Source organism: Eleutherodactylus coqui, chromosome 4 (assembly GCF_035609145.1).
Source record: "Eleutherodactylus coqui strain aEleCoq1 chromosome 4, aEleCoq1.hap1, whole genome shotgun sequence".
NCBI lineage: Eukaryota > Metazoa > Chordata > Amphibia > Anura > Eleutherodactylidae > Eleutherodactylus > Eleutherodactylus coqui.
In genome coordinates, this window is record NC_089840.1 from 184218422 (window position 1) to 184241536 (window position 23115).

General features: G+C 40.1%; 1 protein-coding gene across 1 annotated transcript; it reads right to left on the reverse strand.

The window, feature by feature from the left end:
* Positions 1-1350: 1350 nt before the first annotated feature.
* On the reverse strand, positions 1351-23115 carry SNCG (synuclein gamma). Its single transcript, XM_066600453.1, has 5 exons — positions 22677-23115; positions 12374-12415; positions 11300-11427; positions 6543-6614; positions 1351-2751 (listed from the first exon to the last, which is right to left on the reverse strand). The coding sequence occupies exons 1-5, from the start codon at positions 22795-22797 to the stop codon at positions 2731-2733; spliced, it is 384 nt and encodes a 127-aa protein (XP_066456550.1). The 5' UTR covers positions 22798-23115; the 3' UTR covers positions 1351-2730.

A 23115-nucleotide genomic window follows, 5' to 3' on the forward strand; every position in this document is an offset into this window, starting at 1 on the left:
TGACCGCTTGAAAATTCGAGCGGTAACAAAATCACTGCATCTCCTATTTGTAGATGTGCGAGGCTCACAGAGAAGTATCACCACTGACGCGCTGGCTCTGCTCTGTGCATGTGCGGCTGTGCCCCAGCCAGCACATCGCAGAGCAGAGAGAATACGCTAGAGGAGGTGAGCTGCAGTTCACTGCAGGGGCATGGGTCGCATCCCGCTATGAGAATTCTCGCAGTCGGAATCTGACCCGAGCTGTCTGCATTCACCCTTGCTGGAAGTTTTTGCTTTATTGTTCCTCCAGTTAAGTGGTCCTTTAAGGAAGACAGTACTACATTCCAAAGTGCTTGAACCTGAACTGTAACCACAACCATTTGGCTTGGGGGCTCATCTCCTAGGGTTGCCCACAGTATTATGTGATGTGCACATTGCATGCTAGAAGCTGAGGGAGGCCAGGATCCATGAAAGTTAGTGGTATAGCAATCACAAGAACCCATGGAGGCACAGAACAATTCCCTCACTCACTAAACAGGGAGCTAGATCACAAAATTAACTCTGGCACATTTCACTTTGGAACTGAGGAGAAGTATTAATGCTTTTGAAACTATGACCTTTTGCCGAAACAGTCCACCCACTTTATAAAATAAGAAGGATAAGCCTTGTTGTAGGTTTCGGGATAGCCGGCTATTCTATGCTGATTGGGTAATAGCTCCTTACTTGTCACAGACACGACTCATCTCATGGTGGTTGTAGCTGGCTTGATAACTGGGACAAATACAAATCAATAGAAAAGAACACAAAAATACTAGAAGGGAACAATACACAAGTCTGAAAAGTAGCTTTTATGTCACACTATTATTCTACCAATTTTGGGCCTACATTTGACTGGGAAATATACCTGTTATATTCTACAGCTTATTCTTGTGCTAGCTAGTCTAGATTATTACAGTGCTTTACTATTGCCTCTTGTGTGTCTTGTAATCTAGAATGATGAAATTAGCCTTTGATCTAGAAGATATTTTAGTGCTTTCGGGATATCAAAGCAACTCTGTAAGCAATGTGTTACAATGATAATAGGGCTGAAGAGATACTGGAGAACCCATCACATCAAAGAAGCGAAAGGTAGAGCTTGGAGCCTGAGATAAGTTCTAAAGTTATATACAAGTATAACAAATGTGTCGATGGTGTATGATTTAAGTAGGTAATACTCAACCTAAGGGTTTTCATTTTCCCAAGAGTGTTCATATATGGGGTATCTAATAAGTTTGGGTCTGGATGTCTCCAGTAGATTTTAGTCCGCTTTAGAAGTATGTGAGAAAATGCAGCCTTATGTTATTGATTTACTTTTAATACATTCAGCAAGAATTACATGTTAAACTCATTTTTATTTGTATGATTAAGAAAAATCATTTCCAATATGGGTGTTAAACTACCAATATGCCAAAATTATCATAGTCAAACACAATGGACAGTGTGCAGTATAGTTTCAAGAGTTTCACAGCTAGAGTATTCTAGACATAGATCTGACAAGTAGGACAGATGGAATAGCAAATTCTTTTTACATTCCGCATATTTAATACATGTCAAAGTAAGACTAGACTTAGAAATTAAGTGAAATATTTAATACTTTCTATTGTACAGAGCCAAAGAATAAATAACCAAATGATGTACAAAGGAATTTAATACAGCTGTAGTACAGTTGTGAAAAAAGGGAACCCATTGGACTTTGCTTGATTTCTTCATGAATGGCTCTCAAAATGTGCTCTAGTTGTCATCCAAAATATAATTAAAAAAAATCCTTTTAAAATAACACTTATTTTAGTAGACAAATGCTCAAGGTCAATAATTATAATATATTCAATACTGTACTAAGGTACATTGGAACACTCAATTAGAGTTGAATGTTCTGAAAAACGTAATAGCTGATTTGACACATTTTGATCACTTTTTCTTCAAGATTTATGCTAAAGTGCAATATGAAAAAGAGTTATTAACTCTCATAAGGTAAAGGTTAGATGGCAACAATGGAACTCTGTCTTGAAAGGTATATTTACAAGGAGATTCAGCTAAAGGGAGTCTTTAGGGCGGGGAGCATTGCTCTTAAGACTTGCTAGTAGCTGAATCTTCACAAATAGTCTTCCAAGAGGCAAGTATAACCAGAATCTCACACAGCCAACTTGGTCCCTACTGATGAGGAGCCACAACTATGAGTAGGGGTCCTACAAAGTTCTAATAGATGAGTGCTCTAGAATCCTCATACAATAATTAGCTACATAACAATTTGCAGGCATCTCTAACAATTCACATCAGGTGGTGTCTTGAATTTTCCACATATAAAGAATTGACCAATGGTGGCGTTCATAAAGTTTAACAATGAGGTTCCACTTGTTGCTAAGTTGTTTACATATATTTTACACCAACGACAACCTTAATTGTTTAAACTACTTGTTCAATAGAAATATGGCATTGTTAAATATTGTCACGTAAGACTCTATGATGTAGTCGACATGTTAGGATTTAATCAAGAAATCTAGATCATCCTAGAAGGTTTGCAGACATTTTCTCACAACTGCTATAATACTAGTTTAAGTGAACACATATTAGAAGAAGGTGAATTTGTAAATCTTCATGATAAACAGTGCGATGGATGATGATTGAGTATCTTCAGCTGTGGAATTAATGGCTTTCCTGCTTCTGTATAGCGATAGATCTTTAAGGATTTTGGCAGCACTTAAGATTAAATGACTAATTCTCTGCATCACCAACCTGGGAAAAAAATCATTGAAAAAATTATCATAATATCTGAGATCAATTTCTCAATTTCTGTACATTATTTCATACAGTGTTGCCACAATTTTTCTTTATCTTTTCTGATGTTCCTGGAGGTTACCAGAATTTGTGGCTATGGACAGAGTGACAAGCATAAGACCCCAAAAATGACCATATTGGCTAAAATTCCATTTTGATTTTTTTAATGTCTAAATTACAATTAAGTACACAATTAGTGCGTACCGACCACTATGACTCCCACTGATCACAAGAGCGAGGGTGCTGTGTGTACCCCATATCAATGAAGCAATGGTCAGGCATGTGCAGGCGGTCCATTCATTTCAGTGCACTACCAGAGATGGCTCAGTGCTTGTACTCAGCTGTCTCTGGCTGGCCGATTGAAATGAATGGAGCAGCAGTGTACGTGCTTGACCCTATTCTCATGATCACTGCACATCTCAGTGGTCAGACCCCCACCGATCAGACAGTTTTTCCCTATCCTGTGGATAGGGGACAAGTTTTAGACTTAGCACAACCCCTTTAAATAGAATATACTTTATAAACAGGTTATGAAATATCAAAACATGTTGTTTTAGCTATCAGATAACATACATTTATTAGTTAATATTCATATTATTCACTCTACCTTTATGATTCTTTTAACTAGCAGACGATGTATTGTGAAATATGTCTCATTGCTTACAGTGTTATGTAAAAACTCATCACTTATAATCAGTAAAACTAATTAAGAAATGCTAATTCATCTTTCATAGCTGTCTAATAAATGTCACTACTCAGAGTAAAGTATATTCATTTGTGCAAGCATGTGATACATCTCCTGAGTTTTAACATAAATTAAAGAATAAAACTTGCGATTGAGCACTCCAAGTGGACATTTGTATGAACTACATCCTATAGTAGAGTAATTTTGTGAAGTAATGATATTTGTAAGTTTCAAAGATAGGAAGTCAGATACTGCATTTAATTGTATGTCAGTTGTAATCCGCAGAGCTCTCAGGTTTGCAATCTATATTGTAAAAACTAAAATTTATTTTACTCCGTTACATAGCACATATGTAATGCACAACACTGTACAAAAATTATCACTTACGTTAGGCCTTGTTCTAATTCACCTATTAGTATCTTTTTTGGAGTGTGGGAGGATACAAAAGCAAAACCTCCCAAACATAAGAAGAACAAACAGCCTCTATGCAGCTTTTGCTCTTGGTCAGATTTGAACTCAGGCCCCCACTGCCACAAGAACTAACCACTAAGCCACTATGCATGTAAGTAAATCTTCCTAGTTATTGAGGTGCTACAAATATTGTATGCAATTTTGAAAGAGGACCTAATGCATGCGAAACAGCTGTCTGTTGGCACATAAAGTTCCCTATGGCTCCCTACTATGGAGTTATAGGCATGCTCTGTGTGGCGCTATATTAAGGGGTTCATTTCAGCTAGGAAAAATAGCTCCACGATACGGCTTCCAATGAAACATACCAATATTTTTTTTTATTTACACATAATCTAACAGGAAAAAATACTGCATACCTCTGTAAGATATTGGCATATAAAGGTGCCTGGTAGAACTCCCTATACGTCTATGGTTGCCCTACCACAGCTCCATATATTTATAAGCTGTATTATGTCTATGGGCATAATTCTTCAGGCTGGGTCTACACAGGTTGGAAATGCTGTGGATTCTACATGTGGATTTTTCCTTGTGGAACGTAAAGCCTCATTTACATGGAACGACTGTAAATGGAGAGGGGCGGGGGAGAGCAAGAAGTGAAATCTCCTCCAGCCGCCCAGGTCCCCCTGCTGGTTGATCTGTCAGAGAGTAAGCGATACTCGCTCCTGTGAAGCAGCCTGGGAGCGCGTACATACAGGGACAAGTGTCAGGCATCATTTGCCCGACATTTGTCCCGTGTAGATGGGGCCTAACCTGCAGCAGGTACATTTCTGAAGCAGATTTTCACTGTAAATTTTACCCCTTTCAATATAGTGGGAATCCGCTACCATGAGGCAACTTGAAACTGCCACCTCAGGTGGCATTCTACAGGATCTCAAAGAGGAGGCTTGTTATTTTTTACCATTAATGGCCATTCAAAAATAATTGCCTGCTGCGAGACGGCCAGATAGCAAACCAGCAGGTATTTCACAAGAAGCCACTGCAAGTCTGTGACTGCGGACATCTCTCCCCTGTGTCTATGCTGTATACAGGACAGCGTACTCAGATGCCATGGAGAGAGGTCAGCGGCTACCGGTAGCTGCATGCTGGGTGAGTGAAATGCCTGTTCGGGTTGCTGCCGGGCCGCAGGGGGTGACTACTGCTACTAAGGCCACTATGGGGGACACTATTACTATTGTGACCACTATGGGAGTCACTATTACTACTGGGGCCACTTTGGGGGTCACTATTACCACTGGGGCCACTATGAGAGTCAGTGTTATTATTTGGGCCACTATTACAACTGGGACATCCATGGGAGGTCACTATTACTACTGGGCCCATTAATGGAGTCACTATTATTACTGGGGCCACTAACAGAAACACTATAACTACTAGGGCCATTTAGGCAATCACTATAATTACTGGGGCAATTAAGGCGGTTGCTATTACTGCTAGGGCCACTAACAGAGTCAGTATAACTACTGGTGACATTAGGAAGGTTACTATCGCTACTGGGGCCACTACTGGGGTACTATTACTTTGTTACTTCAGACTAGTCTCAGTGCTTCAAATATTATTGGGTATCTTGAGTATTGGTGCTTTCAAGGTCTGTAAAATGAAGATTTTGGGGGGGGGGGGGTTTTGGGGGGGGTTACCCACTTCACACTTCACCTCAAGCAGCAGAAAGACTTAGGGTTCATCTGTCCGCAGCCTGTAGATTTTGTAGTAGATTTAGAATGGATTTGAGGCACAAATATCAGCCTCATGTGGACTTAGCATAGGATGAATACAAGACAAGGAGATATAAAACTCTTGATCTGATGGTAGCCACTTCACATAAGTTACCAAAAGTTTTAAAGGGATGTTCCCACCACAGTAAATTACTTCTTATTTACAGGATAGCGAATAACTTGCTAATTGGAAAGGGTCCAACCTCTTGGACCTTCACCTCTCCTAATTATACAGCCCCATTATGTCCTGAAGTGTGAACCGCTGAAGACACGCATGTGCACCTCTGCTTCAATAACTTTAATTCGACCCTTGGAGATAGCCGAGTTCAAGTACTTGGCCATCTCCAGCAGTCTCACTGAAGTGAATAGAGCGGAGCTTGCATGAATGTCCTTCACTTCACAGGACGCGACGGGCTCTATTTTCGGGATTAGTGGAGGTCATAGGAGTCAGACCCGCAGCGATGAACACGTTTTCTCCTATCCTGTGGATAGGGGCTAACTCAATGTGATAGAGATCTTTAATCTCTGTTTTCTGTTGATAACAAAGGTATTAGATATTTGTTTGTATATATTTTGATAATACAAGATAGTATTATAGCTTAGCTTAGCTTAATGGTTATTCAGACATTGATGTTTTATTACTAGCAAACATCAGTATGCATGTTACAGATAAGAGCACCAGGAATGGTAATGAGAGGTTTTATGCATACAGATGTTTTTCAGAAATGTGCCATATAGATGCATCATGCCGCTATGGGCTCATACTGTATTGACTCCCTAAGTCATAAAAAGCTGCTATCAATTATGAATATGTTTAATAGCTAGTCAAGAGTGGAAGATCAAAGAGTAAATGAGGACTCTTTGGGGCACTTGTTGTTTCCCACCTGCTCAATGTCTTCTGTGGCCTCCATCGCTGGCTCTTCTGCAGCACCTTCTTCTGGATGTGCAAAGTCCTCCTATGATTTAAAAGCAAAAAAAATTACCTTCAATTACAAATTACCCTTGTATCTTCAAAGCGTATAACTTATATGGATAGGGCCATCTATCTTTTAAAGAAGCAGACCCTTGTGATTCGTGAAGCTGTGATCTTCATCAGACATGGAAATTCAAGACTGTCGTTTATTCCTAGGCACCCCTTTAATATGTGATAAAAGGAATAGATTGGCTACGCAAAGGGAATGCTCTCTGGTGTAGCTCATATAGGGAGGTCCCCCCTAATAGAATCCTAGAATGGTAGAGTAGAAAGGGACCTCCAGGGTCATCGGGTCCAACCCCCTGCTCAGTGCAGGATTCAGATAGGTGTCTGTCCAGCCTCTGTTTGAAGACTTCCATTGAAGGAGAACTCATCACCTCCCATGGCAACATATCTATATGTCCTAAAAATCAGGTTTATTTGTGTCTCGATCAGAAATGCATATATTTTTTTTCCGGGGGGGGGGGGGGGTTCCAGGCAGCACCCACTGTCACAGCTGGGATACACCATGGTCAGAGCGGAAGCCGCGGCTCAGACCCCTGTGGCTGGTGCTCATAATTGCAGGCGCAGCTCCCATTGATTTCAATTTGTGACTTTTTTCAAGCTTTGCAGATTAAAAAATGTGGGTAAAATGTGGTATAGGGAGGACATCATGACTTTCTGATTTAGAATTACTGCAATGTGTTGAGTGAAATAATAATTACCATAGCTCCTTTAATATGTCAGGTATGCCGATAATTACAAGTGTCTTTAATATTATTCATCATGTAGATCTTTCATTCTATACACCCATTTCATCATCATGCTGCACCTTCCTATTATTGAGTATAGCTTCCCTCCCTTACCTGTTTTTCCAGCATAAACTAGTCTAACTGAAACTTAAAGTTCCCATGACATCTAATTAGGACGGGGCAGGGAGTTATCCCATAGGATTTCATCACTATGTATCTTATGATCGTGTGTGAGCAAGACACTCTGTATCCTGTTCCACCTAATATACTAAAATAGATATGATTGCCTATTTTTTTTATAAAGATGAATGTAATATTTTATTTTCTGGTTTCCTTATGGTTTTGGGGACTGGTGTATACACATGATGATTCATAAAGCTGTCTGTATGGCTTTGTTGTATACAGTGGTGTAACTAGAAGTTCTTGGTGCCTTGATGTAAAATCTGTAACAGCCCCCCTTCCTACCATATGCTCTTTATAATACTAGTGTCTTCTTTTGAAATGGAAAGACCTTTGGGACCCCTGAGGCTCCAGGGTCCAGTAGTAACTACAACCCCTGCATCCCCTATAGCAGCAGTGGCGAACGTATGGCACTCGCCGCTGTCAGCCGCGGCTCCCCTGCCGTTATTCACTCAATGGCGCTGATCCCAGCGTGCAGCAAGGATCCTCTTTCCCTCTCTCCTGACATCTCCTACTTGGTTCCGCAAGAGCAGGGGAGGAGGCGTCTGGCAGCACACACTGACCTCACAGTGTGCACCTGGAATCCGCGCCAGCAGCAGCGCCGAACAGAGGAGCAGTGGCACTTCCACGAGGAGCAGGGGGTAAATATATGGGTCTCATGGGGGACACTATTACTACTGGGGCCGCTGTGGGATGTAACTATTACTACTGGGGCTGCTGTGGGATGACACTATTACTATTGGGGCCGCTATGGAGTGTCACCATTACTACTGGGGTCACTGTGGGGTGTCACTATTACTACTGGAGTCGCTGTGGGGTGTCACTATTACTACTGGGGGCCGCTGTGGGATGTCACTATTACTACTGGAGGCCGCTGTGGGATGTCACTATTACTACTGGGGGCCACTGTGGGATGTCACTATTACTACTGGGGCCGCTGTGGAGTGTCACTATTACTACTGGGGCCCGCTGTGGGTTGTTACTATTACTACTGGGGCCGCTGTGGGATGTCACTATTAGTACTGGGGCCGCTGTGGGATGACACTATTACTACTGGGGCCACTGTCAGGTGGCACTATTACTGCTGGGGTACAGTATGTTTACACGTGGTAGAAATGCTCAAAATGTCCTCAACGGAAATTTCCATGGAAAATTCTGTAGCATTTCTGTTTCCAAAAAGCAGTCAAAATCTGCACCCTGTCTATTTTGAAACAGCCCTTTCCTTTTTTAGAAGGACGGGGGTAAAATCATACGTCGTGATAAGACCCACCCCCTGCGATAAATAAGTGGGTTTTGGGTTGCAGTTTGGGCACTTGGTCTCTAAAAGGTTTGCCATCACTGCCCTATAGCTATGCCCTTGGCAGTGTAAATTGAACTATATGCATGCAGTGGGTCCATGCATACTGCTGTAGGAATGTATGTGTAAGGAGAGCACTTATTGTCCATACGGCTTCAAACTGAATCTTTAGCACGTGTACAGAGGGTGGACAAAAATATTGAAACACCATACAAAATGCATGGGATTTAATCATTAGCACAGAGCTGCCCTTTTGACCCCTGCTTGGCTGAGACCTTTCCCGACAAATTTTGTTTACTTCACCTCTTGCCCTGCTCTGGGTGGTTTTGGGAGCCAGCTGGTAACAGTAGCTGAGTGGCTCAAACCTCTGACCAATGGAACCTTCTTGCTCAAGCAGATGTGAACATCTGCCTGGCAGCATCTGTGTCATATTACCTCCACTTAAAATCGGTCTTATTAAAATATGATTTATAATCCCTTGTAATGTAAGGCATGCATTTTGTACAATGTTTCCATTTTTTTGTCCACACCCTGTATATGAGCTGAAACGCTGAACATTTTCATAATTAACAATGCTATGAGCCAACTCTTGGATCAAAATCCTGGTAACTTAAAATATATAATATGGATCCATATTCTGCCTATAGAATTTAATGGTCTAAAGATATACATATATTATACAACTCCACTTTGGGGAGATTACAGATGTGTTATATAGATCTGTATAGTGATCTCCAGGTTTTAGATGCCAATATGTAGAACAGCGATGCATATTTCAATGGGACTATCACATACTGTATAGACGACTTCAAGCACACGTCTGCCCTCCTGTATCAGTAAGTATAAGGCCGTTTTCTGTAATTGTCTATTAAAAATTTTACTCAGTATTTGTAGGTCTAATTTAATTCCAGTGCTGGAAAGGGTTAATATCATTATTATGATTATTATGCTCATTATTTTGATGCAATGTATTGATAGATGTTCTTCCAATTCAGTCAGAAATGAGGAACCCCTATCCGTCCTGAAGCAGTCTTGTCTCAGGACTGCATACTCTATTTAACCCACGATGATGATGATAGTATGACTGTTTACTCCTAATTATACAGCTGGAAGAATGTCAAGCACATGGTTAACAGTATTAGCGTTTGGTGACTAGCACTACCACACTGCCCTCTAGCTGAAGAACAGACACTGTGCACTTGTGATACTACTTTACTGCAAACACACACACCTTGGTGAAGGTAGCTGTACTTTAACAATTCTCTTTTCAAAGGTTATTTCATTTTCAGCAATCATTTAATTATCGCTATCATCAGTTTAACATAATATTAATTGGTAAAATATTCATTTTAATCGAAGAATTATTAACCATTTCAGTTAATAATAAGTCTTACACGTTATAATGATGTATGAGGCTATTTGACTACCTTTCTATATTCCATCAAATGCTAACCAAGATGAAGAATCTATAGAAGAGATTTATTCATAGACAAGAAGCCCAAATATAAAAATCTGCCACAAGCCCACCTCCCCACTTACCATGTATAATGCTGGCTCTTTATATGTGGTCGTGGGGCATTACGTTCCTGAGCTTAGGTGTGACTATTACCTCTGCACCTTCTATAGCAGGGGTGTCAAACTTTTCTTTACTGAGGACCACGTCAGCATTATGGTCACCTTCAAAGGGCCGTTTGTAATTGTAAGACTGCAATTATGCAATTAAAGGATGTATTAAAAAGGAGGTGGGGGGAGGATAGATGGAGCAGAGCAAGGTTCTACTACAGAAAATTGGGGCACAAGTGCCCCAACACAGACATTTGACACTAAACTACCAGTTAGTCGGGAGAAAATGTGAGCTAGCAGAGCCACATAAAAGGTTCCCCAAAAATTCCATGGGGCAGATCCCTTATTCACTGGGTTAAGCAGCAGCATAACACAATGTCCTCCCTGATCCGTGCACAGGATCAGGATATAGACAAGCAGGCTGGAACAGTCTGTCCCCTGCAGGATGGTAGAATGGACCAGACGGGATATACAAACCGCCTCATGGTATGTTCCCCGGCAAGCAGCGCTGTACTACAGGATAGGAGAAGCAGACAGGGGATGCACACCAAAGAGTCCTAGGGCTGCAGTAACAGCCACAGCCCTCAGTCCACGTACACCAGAAGTTGCAGTGTAGAACCAAGATGGTGGTTGCAATCCCAGTAAATGAATCCAAAGAGCACCAGAGGGTCTCCGATCTAGAAGAGGCTCGCCTGCGCCTGGACCTCTTGGGTCACATAAAATGACATGGTAGACCGGATTCAGCCTGCAAGCCTTGCGTTTGACATGTTCTTTATGGCTACACCCCTGCATATTCTTCTATATTGATCTATTAGCCAACATTTCCTATAGCTCCTGTGATTTATCATCTACATATTTGAGTACATTCCTATATTTCAGCTCCAGAGAACAGATCACCTTTTTTACAACTCCGGCTGAAGTTACAACATTTTCTGCTCCTTCTACGGTCTTTGTGGCCACTTGGTTTACACCGGTTACCACTGCTCCTCCCACCACGTTGGCCTGTTCTTTGGTTTTTTCAGCAACTAAAAATGGCAACAAAAGAAATGACAAGTAAATATTTGCACAATAGCTTCCTCCGGCTCGGCATGACCTCTCCTTGAAATCCGTGTTTTGACTATCAACAATTTCCTTTACTTCATTAGAAATGAAGTCACAGAAACACTGTCCATAAATAGTTTGCAAAGGACATCAAAATAGTGACTTGACATTGACGTCTATGTAGAATAATGTCTATTGGGGCAGACTCAAAGAAGTGTATGTGTAAAACATTATGTGTATACTGCAGCGTTTTACCGCTGTGCGAGTTGGCGTTTCGCTGTATATGGCAACGATTTTGGACTGCGCATGGCAGCGTTTCTCACACATGCAGTCATGCGCAGTCTTCCTGGCTTCTTTTTTTTATTTCTCACTCTGTACGTTGTGTATAAACGCTGTACATACGCAATGTAGTTGCGTAAGTACAGCAGTTATTACATGCCTATAGACAACAACAGAGCTCTATTGCACATAATATGCAGTAATATAGAACATGCTAAGTCAATGACGCAAAGTTGCCTGTGAACAGGTTTGGACCTACCCATAGGGGAACATGAATCCCCTGGTAGGCCCTGAGCCAGGATGGACCCCCAGCATAAGATTTGCACATATTGGGTAAAGGAGACTCTAGCAATTTCTACCCGCCACGTTCTTTATATACTTCAATGGAAACAGGCTCTCACACAAATGCAAGCACCTTTCTATTGTAGTACATGGAGAATGTAATAGTGAATGGGGGTCTGGTAATATTCTCATGTGCAGTGGGCCCCCAGAATGAACTTTACTGGTGGACCCCGGGCAATCCAGTCCGACACTGCCTGTGGACAATCTTGACCACCCTGAAAATGTTCTTTGATAAACCTTGTAACAAATACTAGGTCACTTCCATTTTAACTTGTGCTGTGAAAAGTTTGTGTGTGCGACTTGACCTACCTGTATTCACACTCTGCACCACACCCTCCTTGGTTTTGGCACCTACAAAACAAAATTGGAATCAAGTATCACACAGTCATGCAAAACTTGGATTTCTGGTTTTGAGAATATTTTAGATGATAATTAAAAACGAGAGCAGAAGACGTGACATAGGTTTATGCGATCACAGATTTTCATTCCTTGGCTCTTTTAATTATACCTATATGGAAAAGTGTCGGCAATCATGCGGATAACTTACTTTTTCTCCAATTAAATGTAAATCTCACCTAGACCACATGGTTCTTATGTCTATTCACCTTATAGTATAAGGAGGGGCTCCGGTGGGGAGATGAAATAGGCTGTTTCTTTACTTAGCTATCATGCATGGATATAATGTAGATTGAATTAAGGCTACAGACAATCTCTGGAGAGAACAGAACTTAGTTAGATGTCATTGTGGCCCCACTTTCTTTGTAGTATTGCATCTAGGGCAGTATGGTTTTTAATACGGTGCACTATGGAGGCATCAGTGGCATACAGCGTGCCTACTGCTCCGTACTGCCACGGGGTCTTTGTGTGCCTCCACACAGCATTTGCCAAGTGCATGAGGCCCTGATCTACGAGACGGGGCCCCAAAATCAACACTTTGATTTTGATGCTATTTGTGAATCGTTACTAATAAAAAAAAATGGAGCCCGTTTATGGCATTGTAAGAGCTTATTCAGATGAGAGTGGGTGCAACTTCGCTGGACAGCACGGAGAGTAGTTGCGCCTGAATGAGGGGAATCCCTTCCTCTTTGCCGGCTTTTCAAACTCCACGCAAAAATGCATGCAAAAATTATCTGTCTGCAGAAGCCCTAATCGCCATAATTCACATTTGTGCTGCCTCCTGTGGCCTATTCCATCCCGTGTGAAAGTCTTAGGCCTTATTCACACGAGCGTTTTTACGCGGTTAATTTAGTCGTGTGAAAAAAATAAATTTTGCAACCATCTGAATTATTGGTTTCCAATGCATTCATTCAGATGACTGATTCTTAGTCGCGTAAAAACATTGCGCCAAAAATTCTAGGACATTGGCGACCGAGAACGCTATCTTTAGGCCAACATACGCTGGCTGCTCCCATAGACTCCTATGTGAGCTGAACAAAAAGCGTTCAATGCTGCAAAAACATTATAGGTGCCTATTAGAGATGAGCGAACGTGATCGGCTCCGCCCCTTTTCGCCCGAACACCGAACTTTGCGAGCAATTCCGTGCTCGGGCGAAAAAAGTTCGGGGGTCGCCGTGGCAGCGCGGGGGGGGGGGGTGCGGCGGGGAGTGGGGGGGAGAGGGAGAGAGAGAGGGCTCCCCCCTGTTCCCCGCTGCTGCCGCCCGCGCCGCCGCGCCTCTCCCCACCCCCCGGCGCCCCCCGAAGCTTTACGCGCGGACACTGAAGTCCTCGGCAAAGCCGGTGTCCGGGAGCGTAAGTGTTCGTTAAGAACACGTTCGCTCATCTCTAGTGCCTATATTTAGGCATTAGAAGTCATTCTGAGGATTTATGCTGACCAAGGGATTTCCACGCTGCAGCATATATTTTCGTTAAACTGCCGCCCGTGTGAATAGGCGAGAAAACGGAAATTTTGGCCGCGACTCGATCATGGCTTTTTTCTGTTCATGCATTTTTTGGCCATGATGCGGCTTAGGGAGGGGAACAGATCGCCCATGTGAAAGGGGCCTTAGGCCACCTTCACACGATCACGATATCGCCGCAAGACAAATTGCGGCAAAATCACATTTTTGTTTACGCCATTTTTGAGAGTCAGCTATGTTTTTTTCCTGAGAATAATTCCGCATTGCTGTCGCCCGCAATTTTCTTGCCCGAAAGACAATAGGAGTTTCAAATGTAAAAAACGCATCGCACGAACATCGCAAATTCATGCGTTGCGATAAATCGGAGGTTCCATAGAGAAAAATGGGTGAGAAAAAAAGATAGTAAAACACACGAAAGATAGGACAGGCTGCGATTTTTAAAATCTTGCAACATCGCAGGACAGAAAACATCGCAAATGGGAATGAAAACATTGAAAATTATTGGTTTCATAATTCTGCGCTTTCACTCACTCTCGCATCGCTCAAAAATCATGTGATTTTCTCGTGTGAAGGCATCCTTAGGCATTATTCACACAATGTTTCCTCGCGGCTATTTTTCTTCGATAAAACATTGGCTGAAAATTGCGACCGTCTCAAGCATTGGATTCCAAAAAAAAAAAAAAGAAAAGATAGGTCTTGCATTATATTTGGCTGCGATCAGCTGGCAGCTCCCATAGAAGCCTATGGGAGCTTCCGGCAAGGGTAGGAGGAGAGAGGGGGAGGGTGGGATTGTAGCAGCATCTCGCATTGCTAAACTCACTCCCATTTTCCTCCCCCACCCTTTGCCGACGTCTCCCATAGGCTTCTATGAGAGCTTCTATTACCGTGATTAGGATGAGAGAGTTTAGCATCGCCAACCGAATTCTGGGCTATGGCATTTAAACCCGCACCCGGCCGTGTGAATGGTCGCGGCTTTCTCTCTTTCATGCAATTTTTGCCCACAATGCAGGCCGAAAATCGCAATGCTCGTGTGAAAGAGGCCAAATGGTCACAAAGTTAACTAGTCTAAAACTCAATTAAAAAATATACACTTCGTCCCAAACCATTGCACTGAGCGATTTTGATAAATTATATACATTTCTGGAGTGAGCGGAAGCCCGTAATGAAGTGCAGGTATGTTACGCAATCATAATGTTCTATTACAGAAATCTGACGGGAAACTAATTATATAAAGAGGTTTTATTGAGTGATATTGTGTTTCTATGCAATTTTAAAATTATATAGCGGTCAGATTATATGTAGTTAATTATTGTAGTGATGTCACTGGTTTCTGTTCGAAGGGATTGTCTGGTTTAGGGTTTTATATACCTATTGGAGTCATTCTGAGTTACAAGGTTTACGCAACATTAGAAAAAGGTCATTTTTTTTTCAGAATTGGCACCACTTCAAGTAAATGAGGCTGAACTTCAATACCAGACAAAGATCATCGACAAATGTGGCGCAGTTTCTGGGAGGATAAGTCCCACATTCAAGAACCTCATCTATCTGCCAGATCAGAGAGTGGCTTCAAAGATCACCCCTCAGTTTGGAGGACCCGGCGCGTCCATCCATTACAGACACCCCACTTATTACAGACATCCCACTCATTTCGATGGGATTGTATTTTTCCTTGACTAGCACTGCAGGGTAATAAAATACTTGCCACGAGTCGCCACAGATTACGACTGATCGCTGTGGGTCCCAGTCGGAATTCCTTCTGACTGGTTTATTGTTGAAGGACCCCTTTAATAAGAGATCAACCACATTGGAAACCTTCTTTCAGACGAGCGTATAGAAACACATCCGTAATACGGATCCATAATACAGACATGTTTCAAAAGACATTAAATTCGTATGTCGTCAATTTTGCATCCTCCATATTTTTATTATTTTCTATTGGGCAAATAGTCCTCTCAGCACTAATAATATAGCAAAAATATGCTTATCTGAAAGTGGCCATAAGGTATAAAACAAAATATCTATATAGAATTATTACCACTCTGGAAAATTAATCTTATCTGTCCAATGTAAGTGTAATTAAATCATGGGATAATCTAAACTATTAAAGGCCATTTTTTCAAGGTGACTTTTAACATTAGTTGGGCAGTACAGTAAGATGACAACCACGCCAGATCAAAGTCTATCTCACTATAAAATGTATGTAATCTGGTATTCAGAAATCCATCAAGTATGAAAATGCAGAACGCCATTCCAGTATAAAAATGCAATATAATTTCACGGAACTGGAAACACAAGACTATTCAGAGGAAGCAAATCAGTAAATACCAGAAATTAAAGTTACAGTAGCAGATCTTGTCTTAAGGCTCCTGCATGCGAGCATAATCGCAAAATCAACCGCTCCTGCGCAACATATCTGCACTGTGAACGGGTTTATTTTCCGCGTGTAACAGCGTATATCTCTCTTATTTTTTAGTTCACTATACCTGCACTTTTTGTGCTCGCATAAAACTCCGCTAGCAATAAGTCATGCTGTCGTTATTGACCCCATAAATATTCAACATCTGCGGCGAGACGCTATCCAGCTGTGTTTTTGGTACTTTGTGGCTTTGGCAGAGAGTAGTTGAGGTTGGAGACGTCTTCCGATGACGGGGAGGCCCTTTTGCCTTGGTTGATGTCGCGCAGATGTTGGCAGGCATGTGAGATGGCGGAGTTTGTTCCAAAAAGGAGGAGGAGGTTCAGGGTTCATTCTCCAAGGTCCCAGAGTACCGGCCTCTGAACTATGAAATATATGAGCAATTCCATCTCCACCCCATGGAGACGGCTTCCAGAAGAAGACTCTCCTAAATAATCTCCAAAATGTCTGCCATGTATTCCCTGCAATTAGCTGCAAACTTTATAGCGCCCTCACAGGTGGCTGCGGAAAATCAACATTTCCTACGCATGTTTGTTCACAGTTTGTATGCATTTCCCCGCTCCTATAGACTCCTATGGGGCCTTTGGTGCGCAATTCCGCACAAAAATAGACCATATCATATATTTTCTCCCCAATGGAGTTTTATGCGGAAAAATGAGGAATACAAGGGAACTAGACATGAGCGAGCGTACTCGCTAAGGCAAACTACTTGAGCGAGTAGTGCCTTACGCAAGTACCTGCCCGCTCGTCTCTAAAGATTCGGGTGCCGGCGGGGAAGAGCGGTGAGTTGCGGGAGTGAGCAGGGAGGAGCAGGGGTGAGAGAGAGATCTCCCCCCGTTTCTCCCCACTCTCCCCCGCTACTCCCCGCCGGCACCCGAATCTTTAGAGACGAGCGGGCAGGTACTCGCATAAGGCACTACTCGCTCGAGTAGTTTGCCTTAGCGAGTACGCTCGCTCATCTCTAAAGGGAACCCATTGAAATCAATGGACTCTATTGTATGCAATTTATGCAACCATATTTCTGCAAGCAAAAATGGGCGCAAAATTGGCCATGTGCAGGAGCCCAAAGCCTTTTTTTTCCTGGTTGACATGTTTTGTTGGCCATCCCAGAATTCTGAGTATCTGTCTATCAGTTCTTTTACTTCTGGTTTGTGATATTCCAAATTGTTTTGAAGATTTGTGCGAAGAAGCATTATACAATTTGCAAACTTTTTGCTGTATGTTTGTACATATAAAAGGCGCTATGACCGTATTCAATAATGAAATATAGTGTTTTATTCATGTTATCCAACTCAAATACTTTCTCTATACCCATATTGTTCTTCACTTTGTGCATATATTCAGCATTACTGTAATTATGGCTATCGATATCAATAACGCAATGACTGGTTAATTGCAGCATCAGGTCCTGTCAGAGGTGGAACAGGATTGTGAGCATTCATTTCTGTGGGTCCAGCCCTCTTCTACTTTACTTTCCCAGACTAATGAGATTTCCTGTAGGTGTGGGGATAATTGCTTTGAACAGGGCGGACGCACCCAAATGTCTGCAGCTGGTGAATGGCCATTAATACACCAGAGCAGGCTTGTACTATCTTGCAGCACAATGTCAGATAGATTGATTCTAGTTTCTATGGACAAAGTAAATCAAATGAATGCAGAGTCAAACCCTGATTTATAAGACAAGACCTTGTTAGGCTTGCTTCCCATTTATTGTTGACGTGATTTTTTTAAGGTTTATTTTGTATTTCTGTATATTTATATATTAGGTTGTGGCAATATCTACATACACAGAAGTTGCATATACTGTTTTATCCTTTAAACTGGGGCTGCAAACATTACGGGAACGTTCACACGGGATGCAACTGCGGAATTCCACACCAAACTATGTGGGTCTAACTGTGGAATTTGATACAGAATTGCAGGCAGCTATTAAGGCATTTTCAATTTTGCATCACAATCCGCTGGTAGGCAGCAGATTTAGGTGCAGAATTTACTGCAGCTTATGGTGTGGTGTGCGGCCTATTTCATTCCCTGTGAAAGGATTTTAATATTGCGCTACAGCCGTGTACTGCAGCTGCTACTAAATAGTTAGACCTTTTGTTAGCAGGACTTTAAAATGTCATGTGTAGCTCCAGCCCAAAGCTTGTAAATGATAGCAGGTATTGTAATAAAACTCAGTCAAGAAATGCAAAAAGAATCGGCTGGATAGACCCATAACACATAAACATTTTATCAAATATATTAAAGGTCACATAGTCATTTAGAAGGAACGTTAACTATAAAAATTAATGCAATAAACAGTCTTTCAGGAAAAAAGGGAAATATATAACATGTACTACAGTATGTGTAGCATCTATACATATACTACTAAGGGCTCCCACACACTTGCATTTGTGTTTTTTGTTAACGCGATTGTTAATGAGACTTTCTAATGTTAAAAACGCATCGCAACGCAATGCACTAAAAACGCAAGTTGCATTGCGTTGCGTTTTTAACATTAGAAAGTCCCATTGACAATCGCGTTAACAAAAAACGCAAACACAAGTGTGTGGGAGCCCTAAATATTATAGAAAGATAATTGGATAATAGTATATATAGTATGCATTTTACTATGTATGTGGTGTGTATGCATATATATACCACATACATGGTATATATTTTTTTTTTCCTGGATATCTACCTATCACATATCTATCAATCTCATATCTATTTATCTCATATCTATCGATCTATGCATCTGATATCTATCTATATCATATATATCTATCTATTTATCTATCTCCATATATTTATCTAGATATAGATATGAGATAAATATATGGATAAATATATCTATATATATAGATATATATATCAATCTATTATCTCATGTCTATCTACATCTATCTATTTCATATCAATCTATCATATATCTATCTATCTATCTCCATATATTTATCTCATATCTATTTATATCTATCTAATATGTCATATCTAGCTATCTCATATCTATCTATATCTATCTAATATCTCTATCTATTTATCTCATATCTATCTATTTCTATCTATATCTATCTATCTATATCTATCTCACATCTATCTATCTCATATCTATCTATTTCTATCTATATCTATCTAATATCTCATATCTATCTATCTATATCTAATATCTCATCTCTATCTACATCTATCTATCTATTTCATATCAAACTATCATATATCTATTTATCTTATATCTATCTCCATATATTTATCTCATATCTATCTAATACCTCATATCTATCCATATGTATCAATCTATCTCATATTTATCTATTTCTATCTCATATCTATTTATCTATCTATCTCCATATATTTATCTCATATCTATCTATCTATCTATCTATCTATCTATCTATATCTATATCTATCTATCTATCTATCTAATATCTCATATCTATCTATTTCTATCTATATTTATCTATCTATATCTATCTAATATCTCATATCTATCTATCTATATCTAATATCTCATATCTATCTACATCTATCTATCTATTTCATATCGATCTATTATATATCTATTTATCTCATATCTATCTATCTCCATATATTTATCTCATATCTATCTAATACCTCATATCTATCTGTATCAATCTATCTCATATCTACCTATTTCTATCTCATATCTATTTATCTATCTGTTTCCATATATTTATCTCATATCTATCTATCTATATCTAATATCTCATATCTATCTATCTTATATCTATCTATTTCTATCTATATCTATCTAATCTCTCATATCTATCTATATCATATCTATCTATCTATCTATCTCATATCTATCTATCTAACTTGCTATCTATCTCATATCTATCTGCGTATTTATCAGCTATCTGCCTCATATCTATCTATTTCTATCTGTATCTATCTAATATCTCATATCTATCTATCTATCTATCTATCTATCTATCTATCTATCAAATGTCTATCTATTTCCATATCTATCTATCTATCTATCTATCTAATCTCTCATATCTATCTATCTCACATCTATCTATGTCCATATATTTATCTAATATCTATCTATATCAAATCTATCTATCTATATTTATCTATCTATCTCATATTTATCTATCTAGCTTGCTATCTATCTCATATCTATCTGCGTATTTATCAACTATCTGCCTCATATCTATCTATTTATCTATTTCATATCTATCTATCCATCTATCTATCATATGAGATAAATAGATAGATAGATTATATAATATCTATATATCTATCTCATATCTATGTATATCCATATATCTATCTCTTATCTATCTGTCTATCTATCTAATATCTATCTCGTAATTGTCTATCTATATCCATGTATATCTATCTACGTCCATATATTATCTAATATCTATCTATATCATATCTATCTACCATCTATCTATGTATTTATCAACTATCTATCTCATATCTATCTATTTATTTATTTCATATCTATCATGAGATAGATAGATAGATAGATAGATGATTAACCATTCAGTCATTGGATTATGGATTAACTCTCACCATTTTCATCTGTCTTTATATATACATATATAAAGATAGGTAGAGAGACTCAATATGTATAATAGGTGATATTGCCTTCATTGTTAAATCAAGTATGTTGAACTGTGATGCTAAAGGCCCAATGAGTCAGCTATTCTAGTGTTACCCTGATAAACCACCAGGGGCACTGTGATGACACTGATGATGTGGCTATATGCATTTTGTCAGGAGTAAGGCATTAAACCTTAATCCACAATACTCCAATGACTAGACCATTTAGGAATATAATATTCAATATGTTTATAAAACCCTCTTTTTTCAGATTAATGTTTTAGCCCCCAAACTGGACACATAGACAGAATGGTAGAGAGAGGCAGTATAGTCTGGGATAGATAGTAGATTTCTCTGCAGTCTGTCTGGCACCCCGCTCCACCCTCCGCAGAGATTGTTTAATCTGCCACACCCAATAATATAGCAAACAATGTAAATCTTTAAAACTGTTTCAGTAATAATTCCGCAAATTGTTTAAAGTCAACTTACTTTGAAATATCATTTGTGTCTACAGTAACTTTCTTGTGCTTAGACACATAGGTTACCATTCCTATTACGAATTATGCTTAATCTGTGTGCATCTAGTGATATACTGGCCATTTACATATTTCCTTTTACCTATATAGTGCCTACGTAATATTTGTATGTACAGATGTACGAAAGCTGGGTATTAGTACTATATCGGGACTCTAAATGCTGAATCAGTTAAAACACCGGAGGGAGCTACATGTATATGGAATGTTACATTTTGCTGTTATTATTTAATCACTTTTTGGTTCAAATATTTAGTAAACAAAAACTTTACAAAACAGGCCAAAAACTGCAGACAGACCTAAGCAGATACATTGTTTGCAGTGTGAACTGTTGGACACTAGTTTTGCAGTGGTAGAAATGAAGTAGGCACCCCATTTGTAGCCAGCAATCAGCACTTCGGACAGCTCACACATAAATGGCTAAAAGACCCTCTGTTCATCAAAAAAGAGCCATGAGGCATCCCAAATGAGTGCTCTGATATCAATTAGCTCTCCCCAACAAGATGAAATTGAATGTCTGCTCTGCAGTCATCTCAGCATGGCATACAAAGGGTGGATAGGGTTGGGAACTCTACGTCTTCTGCACAGAAGGGCCACATTTTTTCTCATCAATCGAACACACAATATTTTTTTATGTGGAGCTGGAACTAGGCTCACCCATAGTAAAGAGTATTTGCTGTCCTTGCCCAAGACAGAGTGGCACCCCTGGCACCCAGGGCACATGCATATGCTATTAGGTTTTGTCATTGTTTTATCTAGTACACAAACTACTGAACATCACATTCAGTCATCTCAGTGTAATTTATAGTTAACTTGCAGTCCTGTGGAAAATCACAGAACGCATTGTCATACCATGAGGAGGTATGCCAAATGACTAACTCAGTGCTGCTGCATCCCTCTCCCTCCCTCTCAACCCATAGAGCTGCTAATAAGCATAGAGGTGATTTTATGATGCAGTTCATGTATCCTGCTATAGTCAATTAAATTTGATGAATTAAAAGATGCAGAAAACTTTTTGTAATATTCCACAATGATCTCATTCCTTTAATGAATGCTCGGTATGGGCAGTGCTACAATTCAATCATCACTGGAATAACTAAATTGCTGAAATTTACCAGTACTATAATAAGTAATGGGTTTGGCAGGGCAGGGCAGGGCTGAGTGACTGTTAAAGGCAAGGTCAAGTGTGTGAGAAATGACATTCATGCACTACATGTAGTATTGTTTTCTTCATCTGTGTAACTTGTGTCACTCACCTACATACATGACCCCCTCCTTGGTCTTCTCTGCAGCTTCTGTCACACCCTGCTTGGTTTTTTCTGCAGCAGCCACCACACCTTCCTTAGCCATGGAAAAACCTTTCTTGAAGACATCCATTCTGCTTTTATAAATCTAGCAAAGTTTAAGGGACTTCTTAGCTTGATCTGAGTCCTACTTGAGATGCGCTGGTCCTCAGTACAGTGCTGGCAGTGTGATACTTCTCAGTTATTTTTCCAGCTTCTTATCAAATTGCTGCACTGCAGTCTGACCAATGACCACCAGTCTCCAGCTCTGAAATATTAATCTTGGAGTTAGGTGGGACAGGGGGCTAGAGAGGAGGAGTTATAGGTGGAAAAAAAAGGATGGGGAGGAGGGAGAGATGGAAATGCAAAGGACCACTGGATCACTTCCAGCTACTTCTAAGCTAGAGAATTA

Excerpts from the sequence above, each read along its gene's own strand:
- SNCG (XM_066600453.1), bottom strand. The coding sequence starts at position 22,797 with ATGGATGTCTTCAAGAAAGGTTTTTCCATGGCTAAGGAAGGTGTGGTG. Across the intron at positions 12,416-22,676 it reads GGAGGGGGTCATGTATGTAG|GTGCCAAAACCAAGGAGGGT; the intron begins GTGAGTGACACA and ends TTTGTTTTGTAG. Across the intron at positions 2,752-6,542 it reads CCACAGAAGACATTGAGCAG|GTTGGTGATGCAGAGAATTA; the intron begins GTGGGAAACAAC and ends TTTTTTTCCCAG.